General features: G+C 40.8%; 2 protein-coding genes across 2 annotated transcripts; both read left to right on the forward strand.

Moving 5' to 3' along the window:
- The first annotated feature begins 292 nt into the window (after nt 1-292).
- Nucleotides 293-3,930, forward strand: LOC123990561 (syndecan-1-like). The gene is made up of 5 exons (XM_046291160.1): nt 293-450; nt 2,791-2,872; nt 2,982-3,124; nt 3,247-3,361; nt 3,472-3,930. Exons 1-5 carry the CDS (start codon nt 382-384, stop codon nt 3,636-3,638), a joined length of 576 nt encoding a protein of 191 aa, XP_046147116.1. The 5' UTR covers nt 293-381; the 3' UTR covers nt 3,639-3,930.
- A 5,818-nt stretch (nt 3,931-9,748) lies between these two features.
- Nucleotides 9,749-22,747, forward strand: laptm4a (lysosomal protein transmembrane 4 alpha). The gene is made up of 7 exons (XM_046291161.1): nt 9,749-9,954; nt 15,554-15,692; nt 17,983-18,059; nt 18,979-19,101; nt 20,152-20,247; nt 20,578-20,676; nt 21,810-22,747. Exons 1-7 carry the CDS (start codon nt 9,826-9,828, stop codon nt 21,882-21,884), a joined length of 738 nt encoding a protein of 245 aa, XP_046147117.1. The 5' UTR covers nt 9,749-9,825; the 3' UTR covers nt 21,885-22,747.
- Nucleotides 22,748-25,163: the final 2,416 nt, after the last annotated feature.

Below are 25,163 nucleotides of genomic sequence, written 5' to 3' on the forward strand. Positions count from 1 at the left end.
CAGTACTTGAATTTGGAACATAAAGTTGGATTTAACTGACCTGCTTATCACCTGTTTTGAGCAGTAGATGGTGCTTCTTGCCAGTCTCCAGTTTATACTCAATCATTTTCAATATCACTTGTTTTAAAGTAGTTTCTAAACCGGTTGCTGAATGTCTGTCTACATTCTGCAGAGCACACGATTTCATTTGAGTCAAGATTTTTCTTCCTCTGATCCTGTGTCCGACTCTGACATTCTCACTATTTGCTTCTGTAAACAGAGGGCGGGGCCTTGAATCCCGCCACAGGTAGGTTTAACGTACACCTGTACTACATTGAGACGGAAAATACATTTTAAGACCTACACTAGTAGTAATAAAATCACTGCAGACGACAAGATACAATGAGGACTTTAGTGATTTCCACTTTACTGTTTGCTATGGGCACATGTTTACCTGCAATAACCACATCTGTGAGTAGACTGGTATACTTCTCATGTTAATGTCATTTACTTGTCATGAATGTTGATTTGTGCAGTGTACTTGTCTTGGTTGCCTTTGCTATGACTGCAGTGAATGAACATTGGCTTTGGGATATATATGCAGCTTGAAATATGAATACCATGTGATCGATTGCTTGTGAATTTTATCAAATCAAATGTTATTGGTCACAAACACCGACTACAACAGGTTCAGCCTTTACCTTGAGATGCGTACTTACAATCCCATTCCCATCAATGCAAAGTTAAGAAGTAAGTATTTACAGTATATGCCATTGGAATTGTATCATTAGACCTAACACCAATTATGCATTAACTGATAAGATATCAGGCAGTTGAACTTCATTAATATTTTGATAGGCTAGGGGATCAGCTCTCAGACAGGCTTTCAAGGGATGGAATTTGAATACAACTTGTGTACCTTTGACCAAGCCTCCTAACAAAGTATGGACTCCACTCAATCACATACACATTTTTGGTGAAAAATTGTAAGATTCCGATCTGAAAAGTACATCTGTGTCATTTTTCTTCTCAATAAGCAGGATTACTGTTACATTTTAAGTGTTTGTTCATGTGGTGATACTGTCATGGATTAAACTGAGTGTACATCACTAACCATTATTGTGAAGAGATGAATTTCACAGGGCTGCAGGAGTGAAGTTGGTGATGTCACCATGATACTGAGAAAATCCTGGCCTAATTCTATATCTTCAATTAGTAAAACAATGTCATAAGAAACATAAAATTAAACATTTTATTTTCCAAATTGATGCCCCTATTAGTTCTAGGCTCTAGTCACTCAGTCGATTCTGTCTGACACTTCATGGGGGTTTCTGTTGTGAATCACTCTTCTACCAACCATTTCCTGGCATACAAAAGATCCAATGTTCTGTTTGTTATCTTACTGGGTTAATCTGTAGTGTGTTGACACTCATTTACATTGTAAAAATCCAGCCACTGCTATTGTCCCTACAGTCCATGTATTGTCCCCTCGGGGTGTTTTTATAGGACAGTGGCAGCTTGCCGGCAGTGCCTCGTCCTGAGTCATTACGTATCGGCCATGTTGTGTTGCTGGTGGGGCGACGAGTTGTTGGCGTAGCACTGGACTTCAGACCTCATGATTCACTGGCTGACTCACAGCTCTGTGTTATTGAGACAATATTGTTTTAGCCATTCCTCTTGCAGTCCTTAATCTAGTATGACATGGTATCAAAGGGTTGCATGAAAGTTAACCCTGTAAATACTATTCAACCAGTAAATCATTAAAACTACCATGAAAATGTGATAAATACTCCTTGTTTTCTGTTTCTGTGACAATCCTCCTCGCCAGTGAGAGGTAATGATACAGAGCAGTGAAGGGGGGTCTACTCTGAAAGTATAGTTTACCAATTACTTCACACTGGAAGAAGTTAAGCCACACTAAAGCTATCCTAAAGAAACATATAGTTTACTTCACTAAAGTGACTATGAAAAGGTAGTTCACTACTTTCTGAAAAATTATATGTAAATCTGAAATGTCAGACTACAAATCACAAGAACAGATCACTTTGGGGTCATATGTTAACAATATGGAATTTAGCCTATTAAACACAATTATGTTTCAAGTGATATTTTGTTTTTGCAAAAAAAAGTGCATATATGTAGTTAGATACAGTGCATACACATTGTGTTACGTTACAGCTTTATCTAAAATATATTACATTTGTTTTTCTTCAATCTACACACAATACCCCATAATGACAAAATGTAAACAGGTTTTGGGATTATTTTGCAATTTTTTTTTAAACAATATTATTTAGACTTCTTGAGTATCTGGAACATCAGCATGTGTGGGTTTGATTACAGGCTCAAAATGGCCAGAAACAAAGACCTTTCTTCTGAAACTCGTCAGTCTATTCTTATTCTGAGAAATCAAGGCTATTCCATGTGAGAAATTGCCAAGAAACTGAAGATCTCGTACAACGCTGTGTACTACTCCCTTCACAGAACAGCAAACTCTTTGTTTCTGGCCATTTTGAGCCTATAATTGAAAGTCAAGGGGTCTGACTACTTTCCGTATGCACTGTACACCGTTACATGGCAAAAAAGTAAATAACTAATGAAAACACAACCTAGAATTGAATTTAGTTCAACTACCACCAAGCTACTGTAAAATGTAATTAAATGACTAGTTGAACTACATATAGTTTATTACTCCACAACACTGGAATAGAGGTACACAGTTATTGGCTTCTGTGGACATGGCCTTATGTTGGACTTCTGGGGTCATTTCCACACTGAAGTTGTACGTGTGTTGTTTTTCCTTGTACTCAGTATTCTATTCCTCCAGAAGACCTGGATGGATCGGGACATGATCTGGAAAGTTCTGGCTCAGGTTCAGGGGAACGGGCAGAAGGTAATCCTATTCATTGTGTGTGTCAGGGTGTATGTGTGTGTGTGTCTGTCTGTCTATGTCTGTGGGTTTCACATTTCTTAGTAAACATTTCTGCTTCCACTCCCTTCAGTGTCCAAAGGCTCAGTGAGGCTTACCACTATCTCAACATTTACAATGACAATGAGTGAAGATGACTTAATGTTCAATGCCATTGATGAAGAGGATAAAGCCGTCCCAATTATCATGACAGACAACACCAGAAATAAAATATCAGTAGGTCATTTTAGTATTTTAAGAATTGATTAGTCTTTTAAGAATTCACTATGAGCAAAATATGTTCTCTCTTGATAGAGGTGAAAAAACGTCTGAGTATCCCATCTTTTCTGTGTCTTTAGGAGGACTCAGACTTGACCTTTGACAAAAGGCCTAAACTAGATGACAACAACGGATCAGCCATTGGCAATGTGGCAAAGAGTGGGGGTCTTCTAGCAAACAAAGAAGCTCTTGCAGGTAACATCCAACTTATTGAGTATATTATTTGGTATATTATTTCCTCCATATCAACTGACAGATGCGCTGAGGTACAAGTAGCCCAACCTTCTTATTCTTCCTCTTTGCAGCTATTATTGCAGGAGGAGTGGTGGGACTGGCCTTGGCTGCCTCCCTGTTAACACTCATGGTCTATAACATGAAGAAGAAAGATGAGGGAGGCTACACTGTCAACCAGAAAAACACATCTAACGGAGGATATCAGAAACCGAAGACCAAGGAGGAGTTTATTGCGTAACTTCCCCTCAAAGACAAAATAATGTCTCAACCCAGCAGATTTGTTTGAAGAGTTCATTTTTGAGAGAAAGAAGTTGGTTGGGTTTGCGCCAGGAGAAAATTCACAGCAGAAAATGCAAACTTGTGGTGTATTCGAGGTTTAAAAAGACGGTAACACTTTACTTGACACCCAAGTAAAGATAACATATAACATGGTCATAACCATGTCATAATACGTCATAACAGCTGACATAACTTGTCATATGGCCACAACACTGTCATGACACATAATAAACAGCAAAAAAAGAAACGTCCTCTCACTGTCAACTGCGTTTATTTTCAGCAAACTTAACGTGTAAATATTTGTATGAACATAAGATTCAACAACTGAGACATAAACTGAACAAGTTCCACAGACATGTGACTAACAGAAATGGAATATTGTGTCCCTGAACAAAGGGGGGGGTCAAAATAAAAAATAACAGTCAGTATCTGGTGTGGCCACCAGCTGCATTAAGTACTGCAGTGCATCTCCCCCTCATGAACTGCACCAGATTTGCCAGTTCTTGCTGTGAGATGTTACTACACTCTTCCATGAAGGCACCTGCAAGTTCCCTGACATTTCTGGGGGGAATGGCCCTAGCCCTCACCCTCTGATCCAACAGGTCCCAGACGTGCTCAATGGGATTGAGATCCGGGCTCTTCACTGGCTATGGCAGAACACTGACATTCCTGTCACGCACAGAATAAGCAGTATGGCTGGTGGCAATGTCATGCTGGTGGGTCATGTCAGGATGAGCCTGCAGGAAGGGTACCACACGAGGGAGGAGGATGTCTTCTCTGTAATGCACAGCGTTGAGATTGCCTGCAATGACAACAAGCTCAGTCCGATGATGCTGTGACACACCGCCCCAGACCATGACGAACCCTCCACCTCCAAATCGATCCCGCTCCAGAGTACAGCATTCGGTGTCAAGCAATTTTTTTCAACAATACACACGAATCCGACCATCACCCCTGGTGAGACAAAACCTTGACTCATCAGAGACGAGCACATTTTGCCAGTCCTGTCTAGTCCAGCGACGGTGGGTTTGTGCCCATAGGCGGTGTTGTTGCCGGTGATGTCTGGTGAGGACCTGCCTTACAACAGACCTACAAGCCCTCAGTCCAGCCTCTCTCAGCCTATTATAGACAGTTTGAGGGATTGTGCATTCCTGGTGTAACTCGGGCAGTTGTTGTTGCCATCCTGTACCTGTCCTGCAGGTGTAATGTTCAGATGTACCGATCCTGTGCAGGTGTTGTTCCACGTGGTCTGCCACTGAGAGGACGATCAGCTGTCCTTCTTGTCTCCCTGTAGCACTGTCTTAGGTGTCTCACAGTGCGGACATTGCAATTTGTTGCCCTGGCCACATTTGCAGTCCTCATGCCTCCTTGCAGCATGCCTAAGGCACTTTCACACAGATGAGCAGGGACCCTGGGCATCTTTCTTTTGGTGTTTGTCAGAGTCTGTAGAAAGGCCTCTTTAGTGTCTGAAGTTTTCATAACTGTGACCTTAACTGGTCACAATAAAAGATCCCAGAAATGTTCCATATGCACAAAAAGCTTATTTCTCGCAAATGTTGTGCACAAATTTGTTTACATCCCTGTTAGTGAGCATTTCTCATTTGCCAAGATAATCCATCCACCTGACAGGTGTGGCAGACCAAGAAGCTAATTAAACAGCATGACCATTACACAGGTGCACCTTGTGTTGGGGGCAACATGCCACTAAAATGTGTGATTTTGTCACACAATACAATGCCACAAATGTTTCAAGTTTTGAGGGAGAGTGCAATTGTCATGCTGACTGCAGGAATGTCCACCAGAGCTGTTGCCAGATAATTTTATGTTGATTTATTTACCATAAACCGCCTACAATGTCATTTTAGAGAATTTGGCAGTACGTCTAAATGGTCTCACAACTGCAGACCACATGTGGCGTCATGAGGGACGAGCGGTTTGTTAATGTCAATGTTGTTAACAGAGTGTCCCCTGGGGCCAGTGGCAACAAACAGAATTGCATTTTGTCGTTGGCAATTTGAATGCACAGAGATACCGTGATGAGATCCTGAGGTCCATTGTTGTGCCATTCATCCGCTACCATCAAATCACCTCATGTTTCAGCATGATAATGCACGGCCCCATGTCACAAGGATCTGTACACAATTCCGGAAAGCTGAAAATTTCCCTACATACTCACCAGACATGTCACCCATTGAGCATGTTCTGACTCGACGTGTACAACAGCGTGTTCCAGTTCCCGCCTATATCCAGCAACTTCTTACAGCCATTAAAGAGGAGTGGGACAACATTCCACAGGCCACAATCAACAGCCTGATCAACTCTATGCAAAGGAGATGTGTAATGCTGCAAAACCAGACACTGACAAGTTTCTGATCCACGCCCATACCTTTTTTTAAGGTATCGGTCACCAACAGCATTTCTGTATTCCCAGTCATGTGAAATCCATAGATTAGAGCTTAATTTATTTTTTTCAATGGACTGATTTCCTTGTATGAATTGTAACTCAGTAAAATCTTTGAAATTGTTGCATGTTGTGTTTGTTTTTATTCAGTGTATATGTCACAACAGGTGTAAATATATGAGTCATGACAGTGTCATGACCATGTGACAGGTTATGACAAGTTATGTCAGCTGTTATGACATTTTATGACATGGTTATGACCGTGTCATAACATGTTATGACACTGGGTGTCTAGTAAAGTGTTATCAAAAAGGCTTCTAAGGTTAATTTAAATTTTAATATATATTTGCCCTTACTAAAAATGAATCAATCTCAACAAATATTTCTTAATGATAATCCACACAATAATTCAGATTTCCTTTTGCTTAAGGTTTATTTTCCTGCTGTGAGAAACTGTAAGATCCTACACATGTAATTTCAAGTTTTTTTTAAGAGTAAGGAACAGGTTTATTTAAAATCAAAGTACATTTTGTATTACTGTTCCACATTTGTATTATGTTATCTGTAACATGTGTGCACTGTGTGGATATTATACACCTTGATGTAATGGACACTTTACGTACAACTGTGTTGAATGTAATTAATATAGTGTGGCCTTGAGACTAAAGTGTACCTTGTAGTTGTTTGTCCTATGTCTAATCCCTTATTGCTTAAATAGGAGCGGAAATTGACCTCCCTAACACAATACACTCCTTGTGTTGCAACAGTGAGAAGCACCTTATCACAAAGCACAGCCATATAAGAACCATCTATCTCTCTGACTCTGAATCACCGAGGTCATAAAGAACTATATTACTACATTTCTGTACCAGTTTCTATGTTTTACCATGCAAAAACACATTTCTAAGATATTTTCACATGTTCATAGAGAAACTGTAGACATTTTTAAATGTATATTTATAGGTCCATGTGAGTGGAATATTGTTATGTGAACCATAACTGTTGTTCTGCTTATATCTTAACGTGTTTTCTGCACTCATTTAAAAATAAATGCATACAAGTGTCTGCTAAATTAGTATTCAGTCTATGCAGTGATGGAAAAAGTACTTAATCCTTGATTAAAGGTAAAGATACCTTAATAGAAAATGACTCAAGTAAAGGTGAAAGTCACTCAGTAAAATACTACTTGAGTAAAAGTAAACAAATATGTCAATTTAAAGTAAATGTAATTGCAAAAATATAAAAAAGTATCAAAACTAAAAGTACGATTAATTTAAAATTCCTTATATTAAGCAAACCAAACAGCATAATTGTATTTTTAAAATTTAATTTACGGATAGCCAGGGGCACACTCCAAAACCTGGAAATAATTTACAAATTAAGCATTTGTGTTTATTGAGTCCGCCAGATCAAAGGCAGTTGGGATGACCAGGGATGCTTTCTTGATAAGTGTGCGAATTTGACCATTTTCCTGTCCTGCTAAACATAAAAAATGTAACTAGTACCTTTAGGTGCCATTGAAAAATATATGGAGTAAAAAGTACATTATTTACTTTAGGAATGAAGTGAAGTAAAAGTAAAAGTTGTTAAAAATATAAATAGTAAAGTACACATACTACCCAAAAATACTTAAGAAATAGTTTAAAGTATTTTTACTTAATTACTTTTCACCACTGAACAAATTGCCCTGATAACACATTGCTGCTTCTGACTTCAGAGTTTGTCTTGAAAACCTTGGTCTCACTATTGCTGTCCTGCCATCTAGGGCTGAAAGTAGGAATAATCTGACTGGATCTCAGTTGAATTTGTCACATGTAATACCCTTAGTCTGGCATACATGGTCTTTGTGCTACATACAGTCAGTGCCTTCAGAAAGTATTCATACCCCTTGAATTATTACACCCATCTACACACAATAATTCATTATGACAAAATGAAAACATGTTTTAAAAAATGTTTGCAAATGTATTGAAAATGAAATAACATAACATGATGCAGCCACCACTTCACTTGCAAATATGGAGAGTGGTATTCAGTAATGTGTTGTATTGGATTTGCCTAAAACTTAGCACGTTGTATTCAGGACAAAAACTTGATTGCTTTGCCACATTTTTTGCAGTATTGCTTTAGAGCCTTGTTGCAAACAGGATGCATGTTTTGGAATATGTTTATTCTATACAGGCTTCCTTCTTTTCACTCTGTCAATTAGGTTAGTATTGTAGAGTTACTACAATGTTGTTAATCCATCCTCAGTTTTCTCCTATCACAGCCATTAAATAATAATAAATAATAAATAAATAATATGCCATTTAGCAGACGCTTTTATCCGAAGCGACTTACAGTCATGTGTGCATACATTCTACGTATGGGTGGTCCCGGGAATCAAACCCACTACCCTGGCGTTACAAGCGCCATGCTCTACCAACTGAGCTACAGAAGGACCATTAACCTCTGTAACGGTTTTACCATCACCCTTGGCCCCATAGCGAAATCTTTGAGCGGTTTCCTTACTCTCTGAAGACTGAGTTAGAAAGGACGCCTGTATCTTTGTAGTGACTGGGTGTATTGATACACCATCCAAAGTGTAATTAATAACTTCACCATGCTCAAAGGGATATATTCAAAGTCTGCTTTTTAAATGCCCTTCTTTGCGAGGCATTGGAAAATCTCCCTGGTCTTTGTGGTTGAATCTGTTTGAAATTCACTGCTCGACTGAGTGACCTTAGAGATAATTGTATGTGTGGGGTACAGAGATGAGGTAGCCATTCATTATGTGACATGTTAAGCACATTTGTACTCTTGAACTTATTTAGGCTTGCCATGACAAAGGAGTTGAATATTTTGACATAAGACATTTCAGCTTTTCATTTTACATGAATTTGTAAACATTTCTAAAAACACATCACTCCACTTTGACAATAAATGGGGTATTGTGTGTAGGCCAGTAAAACAAAATCTAATTTTAATAAAATCAAAATTCAGGCTGAACATAACAAAATGTGGAAAAGGTCAAGGCGTGTGAATTATTTTTGAAGGCACTGTAGTTCATTGTTGTTTTACCATTTATCCATCATTCCATCATTGCAGCATTAACTGGGATAAATGGAAACAAAAACAACAGCAACAATAGCCAAACACACCAAAAGACTTCTGCATTGCCCTGCCATTGACCTGAATACTGTATGCAACTATGCATCCACTTTAGTTATGGATTCTATTCATGTTTATAGATTCTCTGCATATTGTAACTCGTTTAATCACCAAAAAGCAGAGGTAATAATAATAAATAATAATAATATATGCCATTTAGCAGACGCTTTTATCCAAAGCGACTTACAGTCATGTGTGCATACATTCTACGTATGGGTGGTCCCGTGAGAGATGTTAAGTGTGTAAGGGTAGAACAATAACATTTTCTGAATAACAAAGAGTAGTTTGTTTTATTTTTTTGGAGAGCATATCGTCTTTTAGAGATGGGAAACTGATGATGGTGTTGTATTCCCTCCCCATCATCACCCTCAACCCCTGGGCCACAGGGGACAGTTCTGAGTATTTGTCAGTGTGAGCTGTGGCAGCTGATTTGTTGACGTTCACCATCTCAGCTCTACTAATGGCCAAATTGTCTGTCAATCAAAACAGGGTATAGTTTGTGTTTTCTTTCACCAACGCCAGTCATATAAGTGGGCGCGTCATAACACTGTCCGTTGTTGATGGTGCAGGCTTTCTTCATCGCGCAGCTTCAGCGATGTTTATCCCTACTTTAGAGGAAGACATGCACCATTTTAAACCGAATCGACACAGGCGCTACACAACGAGATGCTGTGGGTGTTGCCATGTCAGGACGGGAACCATCATTCTCGGCACTTGGTACATGGTACGTACTATACAAATGGTCGCCTTGCTTTTAGATTGTGCTAACGTTAGCTTCGTTGCAGTCATGTTGCAGTACCCCATCGTTGCCATTGCACTGTCGATAGTAGGCCGTTGTACTAACTAGCTAGCTAGCTTGTTACCAGTAAGTTAAACCGAAGCTACTATTTGTCGAGAAAAATCACTTTGCTATCTGAATGCGTGCCCTACTTTAGAACATATTGCCAGCTAGATTATGTAACTCTTCCTGTATTAGCTGACTAACTAGCAAATGTAATCGGATAGTTAACTAACGTTAGCTAAATTAGTTAATTAGCTAAGTGTCAACGTTACCCGCTAGGGACTTTCAGCCAATAGTGTGATTGCTGCACGCAATTCGGGCAGGGCTGACAACTTTTGAAGAAAACTGGAGTGAGATTTGCTAAATGGATTTCATTGCCCCTTGACAGAGTCCCTAGAAGTGGGGCTGGGAATATGTTACTGTTTTAAAGCTAATTTACTGCAATTCTGCGTATTGGGTTAGGCCTATGACCAGGGTGGAAAAAATAATTCGACCACCTTGAGGGGATGAACTTTTTAAAAATCGAACATTTTGTTTACAATGGTTTGAGAAGCATTCCGACTGTAATGAAATTAGCTAGGGAGACGGTATAAAAAGTGGGATAATTGGAAACCGGGCTTGATCCCTGTTCTCAGGTAGAAAGTTGTGTGTAGTGCTCTGCACAGGAGTTAAAACATTATTTTTAAACCTCTCAAGGATCGGACCCTTTCTTTTAAAATTTTCGCTGAGAATGACATACCCAAATCTAACTGCCTGTAGCTCGGTACCTGAAGCAAGGATATGCTTGATACCATTTGAAAGGAAACACTTTGAAGTTTGTGGAAATGTGAAATGAATCTAGGATAATATAACACATTAGATCTGGTAAAAGATAATACAAAGACTAAATGTATTTTTTTGCCACCAGATGGCAGCTGTGTATGTGCAAAGTTTTATACTGATCCAATGAACCATTGCATTTCTGTTAAAAATGGTCTCAAGACTGCCCAAATGTGCCTAATTGGTTTATTAATAACTTTTCAAGTTCAGAACTGTGCACTCTCCTCAAACAATATATTATGATATTATTTCACTGTAATAACTACTGTAAATTGGACAGTGCAGTTAGATTAACAATAATCTAAGCTTTCTCACAATATAAAATAGGTTTGTGTTCTGGGAAATGTTCTTGTTACTTATAACCTCATGCTAATCTCGTTAGCCTACATTAGCTCAACCGTCCCATGGGGGACCCACTGGTCCTGTAAAGGTTGATAGCAAAGGGTAGCCAAATCATAGATTGCAGTTTCCTTGTCCATAGACTGCTTTCAAGGTAAGGACACAAACATTTTGTAATTTGGGTGAACTAGCTATCTCTTTAAAATAGATCCGGTAGAATGTATGCACACATGACTGTAAGTCGCTTTGGATAAAAGCGTCTGCTAAATGGCATATATTATATTATTATTATTATTATTAAAACCCTGCTTGCTATCCAGGAGGGTTGGTCACCTGTGATCTATGTTTTCCAAGTGTTCGGTGTTCGAAAATTTGAATGAATATCAATATTTAGGAGGTTTATGTCTACTAGTTGAATATCCTTGACATCATCTTACTCTACATAGACAAAATATGTATTTATGAGGTGAGTCCCCCTACCATCTCTGCCTAGCATGTGCACAATACTAAACTGTGAAAATTATATTTAATTCCTGGCGTATTTAACATCCTTTTGCTTATTTGTATGACTTATGACTTAAAACTGTCCATGAATGGCTACAATAATACATAATTCGTTTTGAAAGACACAACAGGTATATCCTATTTCAAATGGGTAATTCCACTAGCAAAATAGAGTTATACAAGTAATTATACAAGGAATAACAAGTGTTCTTGCTGACAAGCACAGTAATTATCCTGTATTTTAGCCCATTGTTAAGAATTAGAATTGTTCTACTGATCAGACTAAATAAATGGATAATAAAAATAAGACATAAATCTACCACTACACCCTAACCAAATAATATTCCGTCCTCTTTAGAATCACATGTACACTTTTGGGTTCACAATCTGACACAATTATTGTCATAGTTCCAAATCAGGTCACCCTACCAAACTTCCCTGCTAAAACATACTGTAGGTCTGTCTGCTCCCATTTTGTCATCTCAGCCTGAATGCCAATAGGCCGTCATTGAAAATAAGAATTTGTTAACGGACTTGCCTAGTTAAATGACATTTGACATAACACAGCTACCATGCTGCTCTTTTTACAGTTTAATAAACTCAGCTCCATTCTAATCTTGAGGGGTGTTTCTTTAAAACATGCACCCAATCCCCTTGAGCCTTCACATAACTAGACCAATCATTTGCTTCAATGTGCTGTGGCAAGACAGGACGATGATAGTGGTCCCGCTCATGATGTTAAATTGTAGGCGCAGATGCTTTGATTTCCAAAAGATTTGGAGCACAGTTAACACGCTAATGTAAAAATTAGGAAAATAAATGCAGTTGTTTTCAATGTGTGAGATATTAGGTGTGGCTTGAAGAGGGTCAAATGTGTGTGTCTCACAGCCAATGTGTGAGAATTGGCAGCTCTGATGTAGGCATTCCTGCATATGCAGGAACACCTTGAATTTCGGTCTGCAATTACACCTGTCTCCTTTCAGCTCCCTCCCATGCACATCTGGTGCCGGTGCTGTAGCTAGTGGTAGCTAGCTACCAGTACCTAGTTAGCTGGATACACTGAACAAAAATATAATCACAACATGCAACAATTTAAAATATTTTACTGAGTTATAGTTCATATAAGGACATCAGTCAATTGAAATGCATTGATTAGACCCTAATCTATCAATTTCACATGACTGGGAATACACAGATTATTTTTTTATGCCTGTATGATTCAGAGAACCAGTTAGTGTATGGTGTGAACATTTACTTCATGCATTGGGACACATCTCCTTTGCATATAGTTGATCAGGCTGCTTATTGTGGCCTGTGGAATGTTGTCCCACTCCTCTTCAATGGCTGTGCAAAGTTGCTGGATATTTACTGGAACGCGCTGTTGTACACATCAATCCAGAGCATCCCAAACATGCTCAATGGGTGACTTGTCTGCTGAGTATGCAGGCCATGGAAGAACTGGAACATTTTCAGCTTCAGCTTTCAGGAATTGTGTACAGATCCTTGTGACATGGGGATGTGCATTATCATGCTGATACTTGAGGTGATGGCGGTGGATGAATGGCACGACAATGGGCCTCATGATCTCGTCACAGTATCTCTGTATTCATAATTGCCGTCGATACAATGCAGTTGTGTTCTTTGCCCATAGCTTATGCCTGCCCATAGCATAACCAATGTTCCCTCAAATGTTTTTAATCACTGAGCAAGATTCAGGTCTGCCGAGCGCAAACTTGAACATTTAAAATGCTGTGCAACTTCCGGCGTGCACTTACTGTGAACACTGAGGTTGTACCCACTTTAAGTTAGTTTTAACAGTGATCAAGTAGGCTACTGGGGCTATTTGATCATAATGTAGGTCTACCATTGTGGCCTACCATCAAAAACAATGGAGAAAATGCATCCCATAACATTTTAACATGGAAATAGCTGTTCTATCGTTAAGCCTACAGTAGCAGTGTGGTGGTCAATGTAGGCCTACATTCCTTGAGACTTGCAGGGCTTGACATTAACTGGTTTATCCACTTGTTTTTCAGACAAGGTGACTGAAAATGTTGTTCTTTGATGAACGAAAATGCATCATAATTCCCATACCATTGTTACAGAAAATCAGACTAATGTATTCTACCCTCTGCCTATTGGCCACTTAGCTTATTCAAGCCTGCCTCAAAATACAACACTGTCCCTTTTTATGACAAAAAAAAGCTATGACTCGCTTCAAAGATGTCTAGAAATGCACACCTTGTGCTCTTGTAGGAGGAGGCAAACACTCCCACATTGCTGACTACAAATTATGTAATAACTAACTAAGTAGCAAAGGATATGTGCACACCGCTACATGTAGCTGTCGCTTTGCTCTCAAAACAAGCACATCTACTGACAACCGCTCATGTTGTAAACACAGTCCAGTTCAAAGTGACTGGCACAGATCCATATATGGCGAAGTGCCTTTTTGCATATAGGCCCGACTGCAGCTCTTATTTGATGTGGTGCACTGATTTGTGTAGAGTACCGGCCTGAGTTGTGCCAATCAATGCAATAGAATCCTACTCCGAAGCTTAAAATGCCAAACTGCAGTCCGGTTAAGACTGGTGAGGACGATGAGCACGCAGATGCACTTTCCTGAGACTGTTTGTGCAGAAAATCTTTGGTTGTGCAAAATCAGTTTCATCAGGTGGTGATCCCGCAGGTGATGAAGGCGGATGTGGAGGTCCTGGGCTGGCGTGGTTACACATGGTCTGCAGTTGAGGACAGTTGGATGTACTGCCAAATTCTCTAAAATTATGTTGGAGGCGGCTTATGGTAGAGAAATGAACATTCAATTCTCTGGCAACAGGCCACCACTCTACAACACAGTGATTTTTTCTCCTTTGCCAAGCTAATCCATCCACCTGACAGGTGTGGCATATTAAGAAGCTGAGTAAACAACATGATTATTACACAGGTTCTGGGAACAATAAAAGGCCACTTTTTAAAATGTGCAGTTTTTTTCACAAAACACAATGCCACAGATGTCTCATGTTGAGGGAGCGTGTAATTGGCATTCTGAATGCAGGAATGTTCACCAGAGCTGTTCCCAGAGAATTGAATGTCGCAGACCAACCACAGACCACACTTAAGCACTCCAGCCCAGGACCTCCACATCCACCTTCTTCACCTGTGGGATTTTCTTACATAAATTTTCACTTTCTCCGTCTCGTGTTTTTTAAACATTTTTAATACTTGATATATGTATTATAAGAAGTGAGAATTACGGAGGGATCGTAACCACAAGTGTTAACATCTGGAGTGTTGGAGTGTTTTGTTTTGCACAGTGAAGATGGGTAACAGTGCATGATTTAACATCAACAGTTGACAAGTGTAAAAAGACCCATTTGATCGATCTGTCGTCATTCACAACGGTTGTTGGCAAAACCTCTGGATACATTGATGACCGAGGCCTATATCACAAGTCTAATCATTAAATATATTATGGAATGTATGAGAGGGATTTAATATTTTAAATATAACATACACTTTGACAGGGAAAGTCCATTAAACAGATTAGGGAAAAAGGACTCCTAGCAACCATACAAACCACCTGGTAATAATAACTATTATTTAGGCTCTTCCTAATGAGAGCGCCTTGGTTTTTTCAAATAAAATGAAGTGTAATTTGTTGCTTATCTGTGGAAACAGAAACCTAGTATGTCACAAAATATCAATGTTCTCATCTACAACAGACTGTATCCTAGCATGGTTTCAGATCTGTTTGTAATGTCTTGACAACTCCTATGTCACTCACGCCACATTATAGGAGTTGGCAAACCAGCACAAATCGATCTAGGACCAGTCTATGCGTTGTAGGACATAGTGTAACAATGCCTTTCTGTCTCTCCAGGTGGTGAACCTGTTGATGGGCATTCTGCTGACCGTGGCCGTGACCCACCCAGAGAACGTGCCCACTGTGGACCTGCAGTATGAGGTTATCGAGCACTACTTTAGCCACACCCTCCAGGTGGAGGGGAATGTCTTAAAGGGTTAGTTCGTTGTATCTTCATGTTTTGTTCAACTTGGGTTGTCTACGTAGGCCAGTACTGACAGCATCCACGATAATATATGTTTATCTTCCCAAAAGGCAGTAGCTGGCATGATTTAGCATAGTCTCCCGATGTTGGTATTTGTTAGCAAAGTTGCAGTACTTTTTCTGGACTGGTACCTCATAGCTCTCACACACACACCAATCCCCTTCTCATCCAGCATTGATAACTTTCACCAAATGCCTGCTTCTTTAATCTTTCAGCCCTATACGGACTGATTTAGCTAGAACTCTTATTTTGTCACAGGCTCAAAGCCTGAAGAATCAGGATTTTAATACATAACCTGGAGCTGGGCAGCGCTGAGCTGTGCTCTCTGTGGCTGGCTGTTGTTTAGTTTATTCGGTGCGGTTATGTTGTTTATTTGGCTTGGTTGCACAAGGACTCCTCATTTCCCAGAAAGTGACTCAGTAAGAGCTGAAGGGGCTTGGCGCTTGTGGGCAGCGACTGAACCACCCCCGCAACACACGTGCACACAGAGCAGGGCTGTGCCAAAAGAAGGGGGGGTATGCGCGCACTATGTAAATCCAAAGCCTGGCACTGCTGTGGCTTCATGGGTGCCATTTCTAGACAGCCTCTTCCCACTTGGTTGACGTGTTTTAAGAAGGTTGCGAGCCAGTTTGGAGCCAACACAGCCGACTTTGGACAAGCAATGGTATGACATCGCCCCGCGTTAGAGGTACGAATCCCCGGTATGACACTTTCAATGCTGTCTATCCTTTTCTAGGACTCCCACCTACGGTCTAAATAAAGGACATTGTTTACAGACAAAACATGAGGGTCTGAACCGCCGTGACCTGCAGTGTGATATCAAAGTACAAGGTGTGTTAGAGGGCCCCTGTTAGAAGAGGGCTTGAAAATGCATATTTCCTTTCTTGTGTCCTTGTGGTAAGCACAGATCTATAAGCAAGTGGATCGGTATTAAACAACGTTAGCGCCCTATTACTGTCGCCAATCCAACCATTTCAGATTTGTGATTACCTCCAGGTAGGTAGGAACGCAGGATACCTTTCTGAAGTATTCTAACAGAACTGAAAACAAATGGAGAAGCCCCAAATAAGAGATGTTGTTCCATCCGAATACTCTTCTACAATTACCTAAAATATATATTTTTTAAGTTCTGTATTTGACTACCATTTCCATCTGTTCTTTTCCACTGATATCTTTCACTGTAATATCAGATATTTCACACGCGCATAGAAAGGTTCACAGTTATCCTGTTGGTGTTGGCAGATTCCCCGATCCAGAATGCCTGCCAGAGGCTGATGAATGTATAGCCTGGCCTCAGACACGGGACGAAATGCCTAACGATCTAATGTAATGGATTGGGCTACAGATTGCATCAGTGACGACCCTTCTGACACACACACACACACACACACACACACACACACACACACACACACACACACACACACACACACACACACACACACACACAATGTACAGCTTCAGAACTGAATTTGGAAGCTCTGCATGGACTGCACACTCCTCTTCTCATTCAGTCACATTCATAAATGCCCTACTAGGAAGGAATGGCTTGCAGATTGCATCAGTTACCGTTACGACAATCGGATATGTTACACTCTGAAGAGAAACGGCTTCCTGCACAGCTTTAGAATGACTGTCTGACTGATAGTCTGGAGTGAACCACACATGCCTCGCCTCAACTCACTCACTTAGTGCCCAGCACGAGGCTGTGAGCTGTTAGAAGTAATTGACCGACGCAGCAGATGGCAGGCCTATTAATTAGCCTAGTGTAGCCTGTTTTGTTGTGCGTTGTCTTCACTGATGCTACTGAGTGCCTGAGTGGGAGAAGCTTAGGGCTCCCCAGAGCACGCTAACGCTAAAAGAGAGCGAGTTAGTAGGCAATGCATCCCTGGAGACGCTTCAGTTACACACAAATCAATTGGGCCTCTGTAGTAACGCTCTCACTGACAGTTGCATGAATGCACTCTGTGGGGCCCCATCGTGGGATGCAACTGGCGCAGACCAGGCAGCCATGATGGCTCACAAGGATAGGTGCACAATACCACTATATTCAATTGTTAGTTATAGATAATTCAACATTTGGGTTAATATTTTTTAGATTTAGGAAATGATTCTCCCAACGTCTTTGACTGACGTTAATTTCAAGACTTACTACAAGTTTAGTTTGTAGTTGAATGTACAAGTATTTGACCCTAATGAATGAACTATGTTAGTCTCTGACTTTCTCTCTCTGTGCTTATAGAGAATGCCTGTGTGGGATTCGCAATCTCTCTGTTGATGCTCACTATCAGCGCCATGATGGTCTATGGAGCCATTACTGTAAGTTTCTATCCATCTATTTTGTATGTGTGTCAATCAAATGTCTTACATTTGTATGCTGGGCTTAGAATATATAAGTTGTGACAGCGGGGATGACAATTACCCCTGGAGGAGTGGGAGAAATAGGAAGTTGAAAAGAGTTCTCACTGAACTTCAACCATGGTCAAGTTCATTATGGAAGAAAGCGAACTAAAACTGGGAAGAACTACTTGGAGTTATCCAATAATAAACACTAATTTTGAGCTTCGTGTTGCAAAATGTTTTAAAACCTATGTGCCCCAATGAACACAACTCTGGCAGTGCTTTGTCCCTTCCTGGTGTCTGAAAGGACAATATATATTTGTTATGTCTTAATGCTTTTTAACAGATTCACTGCATGCAAACTCCTTGCTTGTGCATTCAACTAGCCCCACCAGGGTGAGCGGAAAGTTTGCTACACAACGTTGTTCTAATGTTATCATCTTTACCTCACCAGGCCTACCTGATGGGCATCCACACTGACAGGTTTGATGGATATGTGACGTGGACCTGAATAGAGCTTCATGACTCATTGTCTAGGTTTTGGTTGATCTTTGTGTGAGCAACTAGCGTTATGGCTTAGCTGTGAATACAGGCTCTTAGGTTACCCTTGTAGATGCCCTGTATTCAGTGTTTGTCAGAGTAGTTCCATTGCTGGCTGTAGCCTCCTTTGCTAAATACCCTGTCCTGATGATGTAAGAACAGATGTACATAGATTGATTCAATACCTGTGAATTTTGTGACATCCTCAACATTGCTTAGAACCCAAAATTTAGACCAGGTTTTTTGCTAGGGCTAGATATCCTTCTTGCTTGACAAACCCCCAGACAAACTCTTGTGAAATGGCCATTCTTTTACATGTATGGTCAATGACGTGTGTTTACTCTTCCTCCCCATGTAGCATCGTGACGGCTGGCTCATCCCGTTCTTCTGCTACCAGCTCTTTGACTTTGCTCTGAGTTGTCTGGTGGCCATCAGCTCCCTCACCTACCTACCCCGGATCAAGGACTACATGACAGAGCTGGTGAGTCAGTCCAGTCCACCACCACCAGGCCGGTCGGCTAGTCCGCCACCACCCCAGGCCTGTCGGCTAGTCCACCACCTCCCAAACAATGAAAGCATTGAATATAGTGTGTACATTTGTTTACCTCCCTGTTAGTGAGCAGTTCACAATTGCCGAGAGAATTTATCCACTTGAGAGGTGTGGCATGTCAAGAAGCTGATAAAATATCATTACACAGGTACACCTTGTGCTGGGGACATTAAAAGGCCACTCTAAAATGTGCAGTTTTTTTCACAACACTACCACAGACGTCTCAAATTTTCAAGGAGCATGCAATTGGCCAGGGGAATAGTTACAGGGGAGAAGTTACAGGGGAGAGGAGGGGGATGAATGAGCCAATTGTAAACTGCGGATTATTAGGTGACGTGATGGTTTGATGACCAGATTGGGAATTTAGCCAGGACACCGGTGTTAACACCCCTACTCTTACGATAAGTGCCATGGGATCTTTAATGACCGCAGAGAGTCAGGACACCCGTTTAACGTCCCATCCGGGGGGGGTATTTCTGCCTGTAATAAAGCCCTTTTGTGGGCACCCCAGTGGTTGGGCCTATGCTCTCCCAGGCCACCCGTGGGAAAGCCCTTGCCCAGTCATGTGAAATCCATAGATTAGGGCCTCGGGAATTGATTTCAAGTTTTCTTATATGAACTGTAACTCAGTAAAACCTTTGAAATGGTTGCCTTTTATATTTTTGTTCAATATAGTTTTATATTCAGAATAAACAAAGTAATTGCAGAATGCTTAGGTAACTTAGCTGGCAAACTTGGCCCTACTCTGTCATACCCCCTGGAGGCTTAACAATGTGTTCTCACTACCGTCTCCACTGTCTTTACATTAGACCTGCTGCCATTATATCAGATGGATTTGACATCTGAATGAGAAATGAAAAAACACTGGGATGTTCAATGGAACTGAAGCTAAAGATGCTCTGTAGGCCTATATTTTAGTACAATCCCTGGTTTTATGGGGTGTTTCGTTTCTGTACATGCTGAATGTGTGTTTCGTCTCAGCCAGACTTCCCCTACAAGGACAACCTACTCTCCATGGACTCCAGCTGCCTGTTGCTCTTCGTCCTCGTGTTCTTCGCCTTCCTCATCATCACGAAGGTGTGTTTATGGAAAATGGACTCATTTGAATACTAAACTTATTTTCCCCCCCATCCAGATACCCAAGAATATTTAGATTTACCGCACTTGTTAGTGGTAACTGAGATCTTGATCTGATTTACCCAATCCATTGGCTGAACTTTAGTAGACGGATGATAGACCTTAACTGACAGGTCTTCAGTAGATGGTTGATAGAGCTTCTGGAGATGAATCAGTGGTGTTGGAGCTGGGCTAGAACACAAGCCTGCACACTGTAGCTCTCTAGGACTAGGATTGAGCATCACTGGCTCAGGTAGAAAGACTTAACATTTTGGCTGTGCCCCCCCCCAGGCTTACCTGATCAACAGTGTGTGGAACTGCTACAAGTACATCAACAACAGGAATGTGCAGGAGAGTGCCGTTTACCCTACCTTCATGGCCCCTCCCCAGGTTTGTGTCTGAAAAGCCTGCTCTCCAGGTCCCAAACTAATTGTCAATGACACACGTAATCAAACCTCTGAAGCATACTGTGGCATAACCAGTAGAGGGCATACCTTTCACATGCTGAGTCTGTTCAAGGATGCAAGGTGGTTTCAATTGCGTTCGGAAAATATGCAGACCACTTGACTTTCTCCACATTTTGTTACATTACAGCCTTATTCTAAAACTGATTCAATTGTTTTTCCTCCTCATCAACCTGCACACACTACCCCATAATGACAAAGCAAAAACAAGTTTAGAAATGTTTGCAAATTTATTAAGAATAAAAAAACTGACATTTACATAAGTATTCAGACCCTTTACTCTGTACTTTGTTGAAGATTCTTTAGGCAGCGATTACAGCCTTGTGTTTTCTTGGGTATGACGCTGCAAGCTTGACACACCTGTATTTGGGGAGTTTCTCCCATTCTTCTCTGCAGACCCTCTCAAGCACTGACAGGTTGGATGGGGAGCGTCGCTGCACAGCTATTTTCAGGTCTCTCCAGAGATGTTTGGTCAGGTTCAAGTCCGGGCTCTGGTTGGGCCACTCAAGGACATTCGGAGACTTGTCCCGAAGCCACTCCTGCGTTGTCTTGGCTTAGGGTCATTGTCCTGTTGGAAGGTGAACCTTCATCCCAGTCTGAGGTCCTGAGTGCTCTGAATGATCAAGGATCTCCAAGTTGTAGAAACAGGTCAAGGATGATCAATGGAAACAGGATGCACCAGATCTCAATTTCGAGTCTCATAGCAATGGGTCTGAATACTTATGTACATAAGGCATGTGTTTTAGTTAATACATTTGCAAAGATGTCTAAACCTGTTTTTGCTTGGTCATTATGGTATATTGTGTGTAGATTAATGAGGGGGAAAAATGTATTTAATCAATTTTAGAATACGGCTGTAATGTAACAAAATGTGGAAAAAGTCAAGGGATCTGAATACTTCCCGACTACACCCAGTCTGCCCGTCTTAGACGGGTGAAATATCTAGCAAAATATCAAATGTCTCAAATATGATTATGTCCATGGCTTTGGTCCTCTCACTGTGTGCAGTATATTTATAAATTGATTGATAAATTAAAATAATTCTCCCTCTCTCCCCAGTACATCCTGCCTACCTACGAGATGGCAATGAAGATGCCAGAGAAAGAGCCCCCTCCCCCCTACATGCCTGCCTGAAGACCCCGTGCCCCCCTCCCCTCTACCCCCATCTATATGTATGTGTGGGCCACCCAGAGCTCGTCATTTTGACTCCACCATGCATTTCTAGAGAGGAGGGATACTCTTTATAAAGTCTTGCTAACATTCAAACCCCCGTAATATTGTAGACAAGTGAGAGCGGCAGATGCCGTGAAAGCTTTACGACTGTTCGTTCCTTGTCTAGCCCCGTCTTTTGATGCCTTAATAAAAAAGGGATATTGTGAAAGTACCATCGCTTCAATGCCTTTCACCAGTCCAGCTTTAGAAAAACAATATTCTTTCCTTATAGATTGATATTATAACGCGTGAATGTAAAGGAATATGATAACTCATCTTTATCTTTGAATTGTTTTTTGCTTGTTAAAATATCTAGATTTTATTCTGTCTAACAGTTTGATTGGGATGTTTGAAGCACTTTCTCTTTATCCCTTCATTTATTTAGCCTTGGACATCCATTCGCCACCTGCGTGTGCCATGTTCATGCTCCGCCACTGCCTTTGTGACCTTGCGTTGTTAGCTTAGTCAAGGTAGTGTATTGCGTTGCAGTTCGAAGCGTCCAGACACTGCTGGTTAAAGGCATATTACACCAACAGTTGGCAGATATTTTCAGACCTCAAAATTTGTCCAATGTCAAGATGAAATAATAAGACTTAACAAGTCTGCTTTGGACTGAAATCAGACACACTTTGGTTTTGAAGTGGACGCGTGCGGTTCACCTGAAGGGAACGAACGGCTAGTGTGAACAGTAGTGGATCCGTGCTACTCTTTCTTTCTGCCTTTCTTTACATTGTGTTTTGATCCTTGTGGGGAAACAAATAGCTTCAATAAACCATTCAAAAACATTTTGTATCCATTACCCGACTGAGTCCATTTTAACCTGATGTGAGCAAAGAAACATCCTTACTTTTTGTTGAGAACCTATTTGGTTCTGTACTCAGGTTAAATGCTCATACCAGTCACCCCCCCCCCCCCCCTCTCCTTTTTTTTTTGCTGAAAGATGACAGCCAGCGCTTAACTGTGATGTTGCACAATGATTTAAGTCAAAAACTTGAATTTAGTCAAATTATTATATATTTTGGCTTAAAGTGACAAATCCAAACTGCCCCCTGTGTTAAAATCCATGTGAATGTGGTGTCTTTTCCTATGATATACAATTATTTTGGGACTGGGTTTTATTTAAATGTTACCATCTGCCAGCATAGCATTGTTTATTGACAGAAAAAGCTGCAAAGTTCTTCCTCTTTGTGACCGAGATAAGCCAAACAGCCTTGTCTACTTGTCCACCTGAGACATGGAGCTAATTAAAATAGGAGGGGAACTTTTGTTTTTGCACCTACATTTGGGGGGGTGAATTATCATAATTGGATAATTTGTAAATTCACTTATTGTTGAGCTAGTCTGTAAAAAATATCTTGCTATTTTATAAATTGATATAATTGCGCGATAGCAATTACTGCCCCACTGTGTCTTTCACAATGTAGAAAAATGCATATCAGCTATCTTTTGAATAGTTATCCATATTACGAGAGCTTCAACTATTTATATGGTGGATTCACGGCCGCAATTGATGGAAAATCCCAAACTAAGGAGATCAAAGATAGGTTTGTGGTTTCCATCTGTGGCAATCTCTTCTGGATTTCGATGGTGGATCACATCCAACTTTTAGGTGCATGCACCGCCCCCTACTGTACTAGTGAGGCCATTCATTTCTGCAGTACAATTGACAACCATGGCTATGAATGCTAAAAAGCACACAAAACTGAAGTAGATATTCTTCCATCACTCTCTCTTGGTCTCTGCTCCTCTACCACTCCCTTCACTGCTTTGGCAGACAACACTTTCTGTACTACTCTAACCCTGGCAACCTCAACCTGCCTTTCACCGGACACCTGATCTCCAGCCCCACGGACACCCCCACAGCTAACACGCACAACTTTCTCCAACTACACATTCCTGCGTCTCATGCCCTCCTGCACACCACTCACATCTATGAATCTCCGTCGTACACGCCGTTGCAACATGCCAATAAACTTGACACCTAAAACACCGTAGTATTTTCGGCGCAATTCCCGTAGTATATTTCCCACGCTCTCCACCGGATCTGTGTCGCACCAAACAGCGGGCATCACCAGACACCAGGAATGTTCAATTTCAACTGATCCTCAACACTTAATGCCAACCCGTTATCACTCATTTCAATGGCACCCTGCTCCGGAGAGTAAAGAAAGTCACATTTATTGTCCCTAATCGTGTAATCTGGAGCGCCAGCTCCCTCTGGACTGAAGAAACACAGTAAATCATCACTAATCCACTCCGTTCACCAACTCAACAGTCCCCAATCTCTTCTCCACCCAACCCGACACCACGTATGGATCAGCCAAAATTCAAGGATCCATTCTCTCCACAAACCTCACTCCCTCTGGGCCAGAATGATCCTTTCCATCCTGGGGATGAGGCCCAAGATGAGGCCCAAACTCAGCGGTTCTCAGTGCAGGTACTACATCCATACTCCCGTCAGGTTCCATCTCTGAGCTACTAGAGCACATATCCCTCTTTTTGCTCGACGCCAATCGTCCTCACCGCACCGCTTCCCTCTACACTCAGCTCCCGCTCATCGGTCATCACTGCACCTGCCACCAAAATGAATTCCCCCTCACTCTCGTCACATTTACTTTGCTTCTCCTGCTCTTCCAAAAGTTCCGTGCAGTCCTCTACTCCAGGGGTGTCAAAGTCAAATGGACGGAGGGCCAAATAAAAAATTTAGCTACAAGCCGAGGGCCGGACTGTTCGAATGTTCATTGAAATTTTTTTAAATGACGCATATAGTCTAGTGAACCTAATTGAACCTACTGAAAACCTAACAAATATATTCCAATATGATCAGATAAATAAAGCAATATTTTCTTATGGCTCTGTCAGTAATCTTTAATTTTCAACAGACACAAAAGACAAATTTCCTTTATATAAAAATCCCCATAACATGAACATTAAATGAAAGAAACCGGTATTCAAGGCACCATCAGTAGCCTATATTTTCTATTTTAGCAAAAGTGGGCTAAATTTACTTCAAAGAAAAAAACAATAATAGCAATTTTCTATCATCCACTCAACTGAAATATTTTTAAAATATAATTGGATTGAAATACAATAAAATAAAGTGCAAAAATCTATTAATCAAAAACAACACTTTGTTTAAGGAGAAGTAACATGCAGTGAAAACAAATATTAAACTTTAACTTTTAAACTTGAACTGAGTAA

Source organism: Oncorhynchus gorbuscha, linkage group LG12 (assembly GCF_021184085.1).
Source record: "Oncorhynchus gorbuscha isolate QuinsamMale2020 ecotype Even-year linkage group LG12, OgorEven_v1.0, whole genome shotgun sequence".
In the NCBI taxonomy this organism is placed as follows: Eukaryota; Metazoa; Chordata; class Actinopteri; order Salmoniformes; family Salmonidae; genus Oncorhynchus; species Oncorhynchus gorbuscha.

Bases quoted from the DNA above. Each gene is read 5' to 3' on its own strand.
- LOC123990561 (XM_046291160.1), top strand. From the start codon at position 382: ATGAGGACTTTAGTGATTTCCACTTTACTGTTTGCTATGGGCACATGT. The intron at 451-2,790 runs GTGAGTAGACTG...CCTTGTACTCAG, and splicing joins TACCTGCAATAACCACATCT to TATTCTATTCCTCCAGAAGA. The intron at 3,362-3,471 runs GTAACATCCAAC...TCCTCTTTGCAG, and splicing joins AAACAAAGAAGCTCTTGCAG to CTATTATTGCAGGAGGAGTG.
- laptm4a (XM_046291161.1), top strand. From the start codon at position 9,826: ATGTTTATCCCTACTTTAGAGGAAGACATGCACCATTTTAAACCGAAT. The intron at 18,060-18,978 runs GTAAGTTTCTAT...CTCCCCATGTAG, and splicing joins TGGTCTATGGAGCCATTACT to CATCGTGACGGCTGGCTCAT. The intron at 19,102-20,151 runs GTGAGTCAGTCC...GTTTCGTCTCAG, and splicing joins AGGACTACATGACAGAGCTG to CCAGACTTCCCCTACAAGGA.